Source organism: Arabidopsis lyrata (assembly GCF_000004255.2).
Source record: "Arabidopsis lyrata subsp. lyrata unplaced genomic scaffold ARALYscaffold_5, whole genome shotgun sequence".
Classification (NCBI taxonomy): domain Eukaryota; kingdom Viridiplantae; phylum Streptophyta; class Magnoliopsida; order Brassicales; family Brassicaceae; genus Arabidopsis; species Arabidopsis lyrata.
Window position 1 is genome coordinate 2,130,231 of NW_003302551.1, and position 12,333 is coordinate 2,142,563.

Consider the following 12,333-nt stretch of genomic DNA (forward strand, 5'->3'; position numbering starts at 1 on the left):
TGTACCACGTTATAATCATTGTACACTTACGTTTTTTTAATATATATACATAAATCTAAATTAAAAGTATCTAAAGTTAATCCCCAAGTAATCCCGTTTAATCCCTGAGTAATCCCGCTAGGCGCTAGGCCCACCCCGGCCGCCCGACTAGCGCCTAGCGTTTATTAGAACAAGGATTCAAACTAATAAAATATAAATTAAAATATGTATATGTAATTTTAAATATAAGTTTTAATCGATTTCAGTTTGGCTTGTTAATACATAAAATCTTGATTTCCGTTTTTTTTTATAATTTGATTACATAAATTCTTGATTACAATTTGATTTGCTTTTTTTGTTTGTTTTTTATAATTGTTTCCACGCGCAACAGAGGCGCGTGTGAATCAAACGGATAATCCTACGGTATTGATGAAATGGCTTCTCGTAGACCTCACAATCTCAAAACATCTCTTCTCTTATACGCTCTTCTTCTAGAAACCTCTCTTACCTTCACTCTCCTTAAACCTTTTATAGGGTTTTTAGGTTACTCTTTGTTCAACTACTACTACTACAAACTCTTCTCTCTTTAGAGATTGAGAGATTTGACAAATCTCAAATCTTTCCTTCACAACTTTCATTCTAATGGCTCCAGCTTTGAGTAGAAGTCTCTACACAACTCCTTTGACTTCAGTTCCAATCACTCCTCTCTCTTCTCGTCTCTCTCATCTGAGAAGCTCGTTTCTGCCTCGCGGCGGCGCTCTAAGAACCGACCTTTCGTGTAGTTGGAATCTCGAGAAAAGATGTAATCGATTCGCCGTGAAGTGTGACGCCGCCGTGGCGGAGAAAGAAACGACTGAAGAAGGTTCCGGTGAGAAGTTTGAGTACCAAGCTGAGGTGGGTTCTCTTTCATATCTCCTAAAGTTTCAAACTTTTTTTCTGGGCATCGATTGGATTTGTGATGGGAATTTAAAGTTTTAAGATTTGATTGTTTGAATCTCATTTGCAGGTTAGTAGATTGTTGGATTTGATTGTTCATAGCTTATACAGTCACAAGGAGGTATTTCTCAGGGAGCTTGTAAGGTTAGTCAATTTTGATGGATTGTTTTAGAATTGATTTGTTTGTTTCTGTCAAAATCTGATTTTGGATGTGTTTGTATATCTTCAGTAATGCAAGTGATGCTTTGGATAAGCTGAGGTTCTTGAGTGTAACAGAGCCTTCTTTGCTTGGAGATGGTGGAGATCTTGAGATTAGGATTAAGCCTGATCCTGATAACGGCACTATTACCATAACGTATGAGTGAATTCTCATCTTTCTTTTGTTACTTGAGTTTTGAGAATTATACAGAACTGTTTACTTAAAGTGGTTGGATGTGAATATGCAGCGATACTGGTATTGGAATGACAAAGGAAGAACTTATAGACTGTCTTGGAACTATTGCTCAAAGTGGTACTTCGAAATTCTTGAAGGCTCTTAAGGTTTTTTTCCCCATCTCTTTGAAAATTAGTTGCTAGCATTGTGAAGTTTTCAGACTCATTGTACTAATATCTCTCTTTATCTAGGAAAACAAGGACCTCGGTGCTGACAATGGTTTGATAGGACAATTTGGTGTTGGGTTTTACTCTGCTTTCTTAGTTGCTGAAAAGGTGAAGACTTTCAACATTTGTTTCTTCTCTTCTGGTGAATGTATTTATTACGAGGAATGGACTTACAATTGTCTTTGCTTTCAGGTTGTTGTGTCTACCAAAAGCCCCAAGTCTGACAAGCAATATGTTTGGGAATCGGTTGCCGATAGTAGCTCGTACGTGATCAGAGAAGAAACAGACCCTGAAAACATTCTACGCCGTGGAACACAAATCACCTTGTATCTGAGGGTGCGTTTCTCTATTCAATCATTCTTCGATTTGATGTGTCTAATATTGAGATCTCTTATAGTTTGTTTGACTGCTTTTTCCTGGCTGCAGGAGGATGATAAATACGAATTTGCGGAGTCTACGAGGATCAAGAACCTTGTGAAGAATTACTCTCAGTTCGTTGGGTTTCCTATCTATACATGGCAGGAGAAATCAAGGACTATAGAGGTGAGGATGACAGTTTTGTCTTTGTAATCATATTAGTGTATTCAAATTGCTAATATGGTTTGACGATTTGTAACTTGTTGTAGGTTGAAGAGGAAGAACCAGCTAAGGAAGGAGAAGAGGTAAAAAATTTATGGAGTTTAAATTGTGTGTAACAAACAGTCACAACCAAATACTGTCCTAGATTTTTGTTTACTGATTTGAATTGGAAACTTGTTTGTTTCCAGGGTGAGCCAAAGAAAAAGAAGACCACTAAAACTGAGAAGTATTGGGATTGGGAACTAGCCAACGAGACAAAACCGCTATGGGTAATGCCTTGGAGCTGGAACCTGTGTTTTGTACTCTTCGTTCAACATGTTTACTGATTATTTTGTGTTTTTGAATAGATGCGCAATTCGAAGGAAGTGGAAAAAGGAGAGTACAATGAGTTCTACAAAAAGGCTTTCAATGAGTTCTTGGATCCACTTGCTCACACACACTTCACAACTGAGGTCCTTATACTTATACATTATACGATATATATTTATGTCAATTTATGAATTCTTCAACTGGCCCTTACTAGTTTCTGTATTGTCTTGATTCTCAAAGGGTGAGGTTGAGTTCAGGAGTATTTTGTACATCCCTGGGATGGGTCCCCTTAACAATGAGGATGTTACAAACCCGAAAACAAAGAACATTCGTCTCTACGTGAAGCGTGTGTTTATCTCTGATGATTTTGATGGAGAGCTTGTGAGTTCTATTTGGTTCTTTCTTTTGTAGAAATCTCTTTAAATTTGTTGTTCGATATATTATCTGATTATGTTTTGTAATCTGTTTGCAGTTCCCGAGATATTTGAGCTTTGTGAAGGGAGTGGTGGACTCTGATGATCTTCCTCTTAATGTTTCCCGTGAAATTCTCCAAGAAAGCAGAATTGTAAGTGGTGCAACAATTAGTGATACAAATGTTTATCATATAATATGAATTTCAACTCCTAAGTATAATATCTTTCTTGATAATGTTCAGGTTAGAATCATGAGAAAGAGGCTCATTAGAAAAACCTTTGACATGATACAAGAAATCTCCGAAAGTGAAAACAAAGAGGTATGTATCTCATTAGTCTAATTTTGTTCTTTTAAGCCCATTTGAGGGCCCGTAATATTCATGTGGTACAATCGATTCTAGGATTACAAGAAATTCTGGGAGAACTTTGGTAGATTCCTGAAATTGGGTTGTATTGAAGACACCGGTAACCACAAGCGTATTACACCGCTACTCAGATTCTACAGTTCCAAGAATGAAGAAGAATTGACAAGCTTGGATGATTATATCGAGAACATGGGAGAGAACCAAAAGGCGATCTACTACCTCGCCACTGATAGTCTTAAAAGTGCCAAGTCTGCCCCTTTCTTGGAGAAATTAATCCAAAAAGATATTGAGGTATATGCTTCAAGATTAGTTTTTCAACTTCGAGATTTTGTTTTGATTTGACTTTCTCACCACTTGTTTTTGTTAATTATAGGTTCTATACTTGGTTGAACCAATCGATGAAGTTGCGATTCAGAATTTGCAAACCTACAAAGAAAAGAAATTCGTCGATATCAGCAAAGAAGATTTGGAACTCGGTAAGTATTGTTTAGCACTGCATACTGCCCGCACATTTCTCTCAACCATTTGTTTGTAACAAAACGTGTCCATTCTCGCAGGAGATGAAGATGAAGTAAAGGACAGGGAAGCTAAACAAGAGTTTAACCTTCTCTGTGACTGGATAAAACAGCAGCTCGGTGACAAAGTTGCAAAAGTCCAAGTCTCAAATCGTTTGAGCTCTTCTCCTTGTGTGCTTGTTTCAGGCAAATTTGGGTGGTCAGCTAATATGGAAAGGTTAGTATTTCAGCAAAAGCTTTATAAAACAAAATAGACATATCATAAAACTTATGTGCTTGTTCATTGTGAAAGGCTAATGAAGGCACAGGCTCTTGGAGACACTTCAAGCCTGGAGTTCATGAGAGGTAGGAGAATACTAGAGATCAATCCAGATCATGCCATCATCAAAGACTTGAACGTAAGTGTGTGCTACAATATTCTCTCCGGAAATCTATCGGCTCAGAGATCTTGAAGCCTTTTCATTTTTGTATTCTTTTGGTTCAGGCTGCTTGTAAGAATGCACCAGAGAGCACTGAAGCAACAAGAGTGGTCGATCTCTTGTATGACACTGCTATAATCTCAAGTGGATTCACTGTAAGAAATCTAAAACCTTTCTTGTTCCTCAGTAAAAGTCTTGGACCTTTTTTTTTACTCACTTTTGATTTGTTTGTTGAACAGCCTGATAGCCCGGCCGAGCTCGGGAACAAGATTTATGAGATGATGGCAATGGCGGTTGGAGGAAGATGGGGCAGAGTTGAAGAAGAAGAAGAAAGCTCGACTGTGAATGAAGGAGATGACAAAAGTGGAGAAACAGAGGTAGTTGAACCATCTGAAGTTAGGGCAGAGAGTGATCCTTGGCAAGATTGATCCTTTTTTACCTTCTTTTGTTTCCAGTGAATTTTTTTTACACAAAACGCTTTATCTTCTTCATTAGCAGTATCATGGGCCTAACCGCCTAAGGAAAGCCCATAATTAAATCATGAACGAGATTTATCCAATATTTGTAGTTTGTTTTTGGATAATTAAAATAATTTTAGAGAAATTACACAAAAAAAGGCTTGTAACAAAAGTATTTACGATTATTTGAAGGAAAATCAAGAGGCTGAATTTTTCTTTTTCAAAATTCCTACTTGCATTTTTTTATTCCAAAAAGTACTTGCATTTTGAATTGTGTTACATTATGAATCTATATATTATTTATTTGGTAATAATTTTGTAGAGAAATTCTGATTTTTACTTAAAATCTATATGTTCAACAAGTGGTTTAAGATCATTTGTTACAAATTACAATCTTATAAATTGAAAATGAAAACATTTTCCCTAAAGCCTTGATGATAAGAAAGGGTCTTCTCAGTTTTCACTTTCCTCAATGGCTTCTTCTAAAGCTTATTACAAAATCTTCGCCATTACCGTTCTCCTTCTCTCCTTGACATTAATCTCTCTTGCCGGTAATGCTGAAGACACAGACGTAAAGGAATGCAAAACTGAATATAATCCAGAGATTCATCATGCCACAACAACAAAGAAACACAAAAGACTTAAACTCAAAGCAATCATATCAATTTCTCGGCGAGCATTAGCGGTGTTTGCTTACCGTTGTTAATTCGTTCCGATCTTTCTTTAGGAATTAGGACCTAACCGACATATGTTTTGATCGCTAGAGGTTTAGCTTCGGGTGCTATTTTGGAGACCGGTGTTATGCTCGTGTTACCGGACTCTTTCGATTATTTAACGTCTGAGTTGTTGCCTGAAAATCCATGGAAGAAGTTTCCTTTCACCACTTTCATCGTGATGGCCTCGGATCTGTTTCCTTTTATGTTCAATTTGTATGCGATGAGTTTGTATAAGAAGATGACTAGTGATATGGATAAACAAGATGAGGTCAACGATGATAACACAAGTCAACGTCGTAGGAATAGATATAGTCTTAGTAGTAATCTTTGAGGTACAAATACAATTTGGTTTATATAAAATTTTCTCATTTCTCATTTTATAATCGACGTTAGAGATCGATTTCCTCTAATCGACGTTGTAGCTAGAGTATAAATTAGGGTAGACTTTGGCTTAGAATTTCAGCTATTAATAAAAAAAAACGGTAATGATGTAATGTAGTCATTTTGGTGCAGATGTTTGGACTAGGTATGGGAGTCTACCTGATCGTTATCGGTTTCGCGATGGGGGCTTCAGTTAACCAATGTACCATACGATCACTTATTGTATCGCTTTCTTTGATTCTTTCTACCACCTCCTTAAAGGAATGAGACTCGGTGGTTGCATTTTTCAAGTAAATTCGTCTCTAAATCCATTGCTAAATATACATATTGATTTGATAGTAATCAAACAATCGATCTTACATATTTTTCTTTATGTTTTTTGTTTATTATATAGGCGCAACAGAAAACGAACTGGATAATGGTAGTATTGTTGAGATTGAGTTCTTGATTAAATCTGCAACAAAGGAGAAAGCTTTAGTGAGAAGAAGAAGAAGAAGAAGAAGAAGAACAGAGCAAAGAGAAGAAGATGTCGAAAAATATGTCAACGACAAAGAGGACAGTCAACACAAGAAGAGACAAGTTGGGCTTGTGTTGTTTTGTAAGAATAAGTGATTGGGCTAAATGTTTTGTTAGTTAAGGACTAGCTTACTAGAGTTGTCAAGTGTAGTGGTTAAGAGTTGTTGTTGTGTATGGGTTAGTAGTTTAACATTGCTTGTGTAAGAGAGTCTAGAACTAGGAGTAAGGTCCAAGTGCAAGTGTGTGTATGTGTATGTAGTAAGTAGAAGTAGAAGTAAAGTAGTATAAGTATGCTTGTATGTGTGATGAGAAAAGGATCCTTTGATCCAATAAACAAAATGTAGACAATTAATGGTTTCTCTCTTTAATTCTCTCTTACCAAACGTTTTATGTCTTTGTGTTAAAGCAAGAAACAAACCAAAGACTAGAGAGAATGAGAGTTAAGGTTCTCTTTGTGCTTGTGTTAAAGTGAGTGAGTGATACAAAGCATTAAAGAGAACAAAGAGAGAATAAAGATGGTGAACCTCTAAAGGTTAAATAGAGGAAGAACCCCAAATGTCAACAAGTATGTACCTTTTCGATCGCATCAGCGTGTGGGACTGATTTAGGGCTGAAAATACAAAAAATATTAGATGAGGCAAGCCCGACCGCGTTGATGGTGGCTGGGGTCTCGAAAGCATGTTCCGCGGGACTATTAATCTATATCGCCTTTGTTAATATCTGGCCTCTAAGAGGGGACATGAAACTTCGGTCATGTGCCTATGTTGCTGTCTTATAGGTGCTGGAGGAATGTATCCCAAAAATGAGATATTTGGGAAAATCAATACTATGAAAATTGTAAAACTCTACATTAGGTCTCACTTTGAAGAAGCTGTTTTGTTTCCCCTTCCTATCTCTTTCTCTCTCACCAATTACTCATACATTTAACCACCCCTCTCACTGCTTAACCAAGCAAGTGGTTAAAACTAAATATATATTTATTCTTGGTAAAAAAGCATTTGGTGGAAAGGAATAAAAACTGCAAATTATGAAACATGAATGTTTTCATACACTAACCACATAAATAACAGTAGACACGATTATCTCGTAGTGCGTGTATAGGCTTTCCTCCACCAAAAACGTTGGTACAATCAACAACTGAGTCTACACAAGGAAATAGAGTATCTTGTTGTGCGGTGTCTCCAGGAGGCTCTAACAAGAGAACAATTTGATTCCTCGATTTCAAACAATGAAGAACCCTGTACAACTCAGGGTGTTGTTTTGCGACAACCATATAATTCATGGGAAAGCTCACTGCTAAGAAAGAAACAATCTCTGCAGTCATCCTCCAAACACACGAATCATCACCCGGTGAAACTATAGATAAACAAGAGACCTAGATTACTACAGACATATATAATAAGTAGAAGAAACGACAAGAGTGTAAGTTAATAAGTAAAGGAATATTCATTCACCTTCAGGATCGTATGCGATATTGGCCATGGACAAGGCATCTATGTCGTGGTACAATTTGTCACCAAAGGCCATGATTGACAGATGACCATGAAAACCCATTTTATGGAGAGCTGATTCGATATTAGGATAAATCAAATCAAGACTGGCACCTCTAGGGATTGGATAATCCTCCAAGTTCCAGAAGACAACTGTCTCATCCTCTTGACAAAACAGAAAACGCATAAACGAGTTAGTTACGAAATAAAAGATACAAGATAGGTTAGATCTACATTGAGATCTACATTGACCATTATTATACTATGACTGATCGATTATATAAAACCTAAACAAATAGATTCCGGTTAGAGATGGAGAGAGATCTTACTGGAGGAAAATTCGATCGTGGAGAGGTCTTCGCCCATGGTTCGACGGAGAGAATTGGAGACTTTCTTGCTACGTTAGGGTTAGGTCAGGGCTTTGAATGTGTCTACGGATGAGAGAGAGCCTTTGTGGTTTTTTTTTTTTTTTTTTTTTTTATCGTGCCTGGCATGTTTTTAACCGTTGGATCTCTTTCTAAGGATGTTTTTAGAGATATTTGGGAATATAGTACGTTTTTAAAATTTAATATGGAAACTAGTACGGTTCCTATTTACAATTGGGAAAACCCCCAGTTTTACTGTGCTTCACTGTTTTGAAGACATTGTAACCCTCAGATATTTCTTATATTTACGACAATGCCATCACTATACTTAAAACAATCAGAATTTTTCTCGAATTCATGGACCACAATAACTACTATTCTTCTTCTTCTCTATGATCTCTGCTTCATTGTTTCCCCTTGTTTCTGGGTATCTAAAAAAATTCAATCTTTATTTCTTCTTGTTAGCGAAAATGGAGAATAATAGTTGTATCGGGTTTGAAGGATCGAGAAGATTTAGTGAGAGTAAACGTATCATTGGGTGGGAATTTGGATAACATCCAAGCAAGCTTGTCGGGTTTGGTTTTTCTATTTTCGTTCAAGAACGCCACAATTGCTCTCACTGTCGTCAACGTTCTCATCTTCCTCTTCCTCCTTCAGGGCTATTTCACTTCTTCATCATCTTCTTCTTCTTCTTCTTCCTCTCGCCGACTCATTTCAGGTCTGCTGCAATTCATCTCTCTCGTCCTTTCTCTGTAAATTTTCGTAATTCCTTGTGGGTATATCCTGATTTTGTGTAATTTCTCTGGATTTCATCGAAATTGTTCAAAGTTTGGTGCTTTAGGAATCATCTCTTGATGGGTCTTTCTCGGATCTGTTCTCATAACAAAATAAATTCAGGCTTATTGATTAGTTTTTAGATTTCTGGATCTATGTGGTCACTTGGATTCGCTCTTTCTAGATTTAGGATTTTAGGGCTTCTACAAAGCTATGATTCGATTTAGAGAAAGTTTAGATTTTTAATTCAATTGCATACAGCACTTGAAAGTTAAGCTCTTTCCATGGAACTGTTGATATCTTAATCTGGTACAATCCTTAGACATGAACTAAGATATTAAGTGAAATTAGATTTTTTTTTATCTTTTGAGTTAGTTGTTGTTCTTTACTCGGGAGTCTTTTGATTTCAATTAGGGAATGGTGCTCTCTATCAAAAGGTTACCGTTTACTTCTTCTTTGGTGTGTAGCTATTTCTGCGATTCTCATCGATTAAGGTTTATTTGTTGGGTTTTTGGTTAGTATTTGTTATTAAGTTGAGAATCGATTAAAGATGTTGTTGTAGGTTCCGTGGTGGAGAATGGCGGCGCTGAAATCATCAAGTGGAAAGGAGAAACTTTCGAAAAAACTTGAGATTGCAGAAGATGGTAAAGAGGAGAACGATGAAGAAGAAGGAAGCAAAGGTGAATAATTGATTTTCTCTTTAGTGATTATTGATCACGTGGTGGTTTTGTGTTTGTGTCTTTAATTACTGCACACATTTGGTAAAAATGGATCTTTTGTTTTTGATCTTTTAAGCTTAGGTAGGCGTCAACGAAGAAGAAGAACAACATTAAAAGCAATTAAGAGATTTTTGTTTATTGGCAAAAAAAAAAAAGAGATTTTTGTTTTTGACTATTTGTTTCTTGTAACAACATTAAAAGCAATTGAGAGTTTTCTTAGAACCGTGACGCCGTCGCTCAATCTCAAACGACACAAAGGCCAAGCTGATCAGTACTCTCCTTCGTCCCTGGATAATTGCTTCTCGGTTTAGTGTGTCTCTCCTTCTTGATTTAGTTACGCAATATACTTTGGTGGATTAAGGGCTAGATAATAGTAAGAAGACCCTTTTCTTTTATCTTTTCCTAAGATTTAGTTTGTATGGTGTTGAAATATAATAAAGAAAGAAAAAGAGAAGGTAGGGAAAAACTATTCGGACATGGGTTCTCCAGCAAATTAGTTCATATGTGAATGGCTTCTGTACAGATTACATATCGTACATCCAGGTTGATGTACAGATAGTTTTCTGTTCACATCTATGGTGGTTGTACAGTCATTCTGCTGTACAGTTGTCTTCTGCTGTACAGTGGTCTACATCTGTACAGTCATTCTGCTGTACAGTTGTCTTCTGCTGTACAGTGGTCTACATCTGTACAGTCATTCTGCTGTACAGTTGTCTTCTGCTGTACAGTGGTCTACATCTGCACAGTCATTCTGCTGTACAGTTGTCTTCTGCTGTACAGTGGTCTACATCTGTACAGTCATTCTGCTGTACAGTTGTTTTCTGTACAGTGGTCTACATCTTGGGAATATAGTACGTTCCAGAAACATAATAGGCAAACTAGTACGGGTACTATTTACAATTGTTCGTGAGAGAAAGAGTGTGAGAGAGAAAGAGTGTGAGAGAGGGTGTGAGACGTTTGAGAGTGTGAGTGTCAGAGATAGAGTGTGAGAGAGAAAGTGTCAGTGAGAGTGTAATTTTTTTTTTAATTTCTTTGGGCTTGAAAAAAAAGTGTGTGCGAGAGTGTGAGAGAGTGTGGTCAGAATTTTATTTTTTTAAATTTCTTTTTCTTTCTTTATTATATTTCATTCCCTCATAGTTTAATAACTAAAATGCTCGTTCGTAAATTTTATTTTTCTAAAATTGATCATATACATAAAAATCTATGTTTTTTTCTCAATTATTTGATATGCATTTTGTTTTATAAATTTTAAAATTTATATTAACAAACAATGTACAAATAATATATAAACAGATATAAATCACTGTACAGATGTAGACCACTGTACAGAAAACAACTGTACAGCAGAATGACTGTACAGATGTAGACCACTGTACAGCAGAAGACAATTGTACAGCAGAATGACTGTACAGATGTAGACCACTGTACAGCAGAAGACAACTGTACAGCAGAATGACTGTACAGCCACCATAGATGTGAACAGAATACTATCTGTACATAAACCTGGATGTACGATATGTAATCTGTACAGAAGCCATTCACATATGAACTAATTTGCTGGAGAACCCATGTCCGAATAGTTTTTCCCTACCTTCTCTTTTTCTTTCTTTATTATATTTCAACACCATACAAACTAAATCTTAGGAAAAGATAAAAGAAAAGGGTCTTCTTACTATTATCTAGCCCTTAATCCACCAAAGTATATTGCGTAACTAAATCAAGAAGGAGAGACACACTAAACCGAGAAGCAATTATCCAGGGACGAAGGAGAGTACTGATCAGCTTGGCCTTTGTGTCGTTTGAGATTGAGCGACGGCGTCACGGTTCTAAGAAAACTCTCAATTGCTTTTAATGTTGTTACAAGAAACAAATAGTCAAAAACAAAAATCTCTTAATTGCTTTTAATGTTGTTCTTCTTCTTCGTTGACGCCTACCTAAGCTTAAAAGATCAAAAACAAAAGATCCATTTTTACCAAATGTGTGCAGTAATTAAAGACACAAACACAAAACCACGTGATCAATAATCACTAAAGAGAAAATCAATTATTCACCTTTGCTTCCTTCTTCTTCATCGTTCTCCTCTTTACCATCTTCAGCAATCTCAAGTTTTTTCGAAAGTTTCTCCTTTCCACTTGATGATTTCAGCGCTGCCATTCTCCACCACGGAACCTACAACAACATCTTTAATCGATTCTCAACTTAATAACAAATACTAACCAAAACTCCAACAAATAAACCTTAATTGATGAGAATCGCATAAATAGCTACACACCAAAGAAGAAGTAAACGGTAACCTTTTGATAGAGAGCACATTGAAATCAAAAGACTCCCGAGTAAAGAACAACAACTAACTCAAAAGATAAAAAAAAACTCTAATTTCACTTATTATATCAAGTAAAAGCAACGACCAATCCTAAATGTTCCAAACAAAAAATCATCTGATTAATTATAGATATCGATCTATTTGTAATTATTGAAGGGTCATGCTTGTAGAATATTGACTTGATTTCTAATTTCACAAATGAATTCCCAAACCCAACGAACCTGGAATTGAAATCCACAAATCAACCAATTTTAATTTGTTATAGGGATTTCCTAAAATTGTCTATGTTTCTCGTAATGGCTTTGTGTTTAATTGGTCGTAATCGAGCTGTGTAAGTGAGGGTACGCGAGATTTAAGCTATGACATTGGAGAAGATAGATGAGAGTTGCAGAGATGGAGAAAAGTTGTAAAAATTGAGCGGAGAGAAAGAGAGAGAGAGAGAGCAATGAGAGCAATGAGAGCGGGGAGAGAGATGG

General features: G+C 36.4%; 3 protein-coding genes and 1 long non-coding RNA gene across 4 annotated transcripts; 2 read left to right on the forward strand and 2 right to left on the reverse strand.

The window, feature by feature from the left end:
* Positions 1 to 395: 395 nt before the first annotated feature.
* Positions 396 to 4,758, forward strand: LOC9312975 (heat shock protein 90-5, chloroplastic). The gene is made up of 19 exons (XM_021025198.1): positions 396 to 873; positions 986 to 1,059; positions 1,145 to 1,270; positions 1,362 to 1,455; positions 1,540 to 1,623; positions 1,708 to 1,851; positions 1,942 to 2,058; positions 2,142 to 2,177; positions 2,283 to 2,363; positions 2,442 to 2,546; positions 2,644 to 2,784; positions 2,876 to 2,968; positions 3,059 to 3,136; positions 3,218 to 3,472; positions 3,555 to 3,657; positions 3,739 to 3,913; positions 3,989 to 4,094; positions 4,181 to 4,270; positions 4,355 to 4,758. Exons 1-19 carry the CDS (start codon positions 622 to 624, stop codon positions 4,541 to 4,543), a joined length of 2,343 nt encoding a protein of 780 aa, XP_020880857.1. The 5' UTR covers positions 396 to 621; the 3' UTR covers positions 4,544 to 4,758.
* Positions 4,759 to 5,045: 287 nt separating this feature from the next.
* On the forward strand, positions 5,046 to 5,620 carry LOC9311310 (zinc transporter 7). Its single transcript, XM_021025024.1, has 2 exons — positions 5,046 to 5,260; positions 5,338 to 5,620. Exons 1-2 carry the CDS (start codon positions 5,046 to 5,048, stop codon positions 5,618 to 5,620), a joined length of 498 nt encoding a protein of 165 aa, XP_020880683.1.
* A 1,397-nt stretch (positions 5,621 to 7,017) lies between these two features.
* Positions 7,018 to 8,134, reverse strand: LOC110228663. The gene is made up of 3 exons (XM_021026609.1): positions 8,006 to 8,134; positions 7,641 to 7,841; positions 7,018 to 7,542 (listed from the first exon to the last, which is right to left on the reverse strand). Exons 1-3 carry the CDS (start codon positions 8,040 to 8,042, stop codon positions 7,238 to 7,240), a joined length of 543 nt encoding a protein of 180 aa, XP_020882268.1. The 5' UTR covers positions 8,043 to 8,134; the 3' UTR covers positions 7,018 to 7,237.
* A 3,053-nt stretch (positions 8,135 to 11,187) lies between these two features.
* On the reverse strand, positions 11,188 to 12,315 carry LOC9311312. Its single transcript, XR_002331682.1, has 2 exons — positions 11,586 to 12,315; positions 11,188 to 11,473 (listed from the first exon to the last, which is right to left on the reverse strand). It is a non-coding gene; the product is annotated as an uncharacterized LOC9311312 (long non-coding RNA).
* Between the last annotated feature and the right edge of the window lie 18 nt (positions 12,316 to 12,333).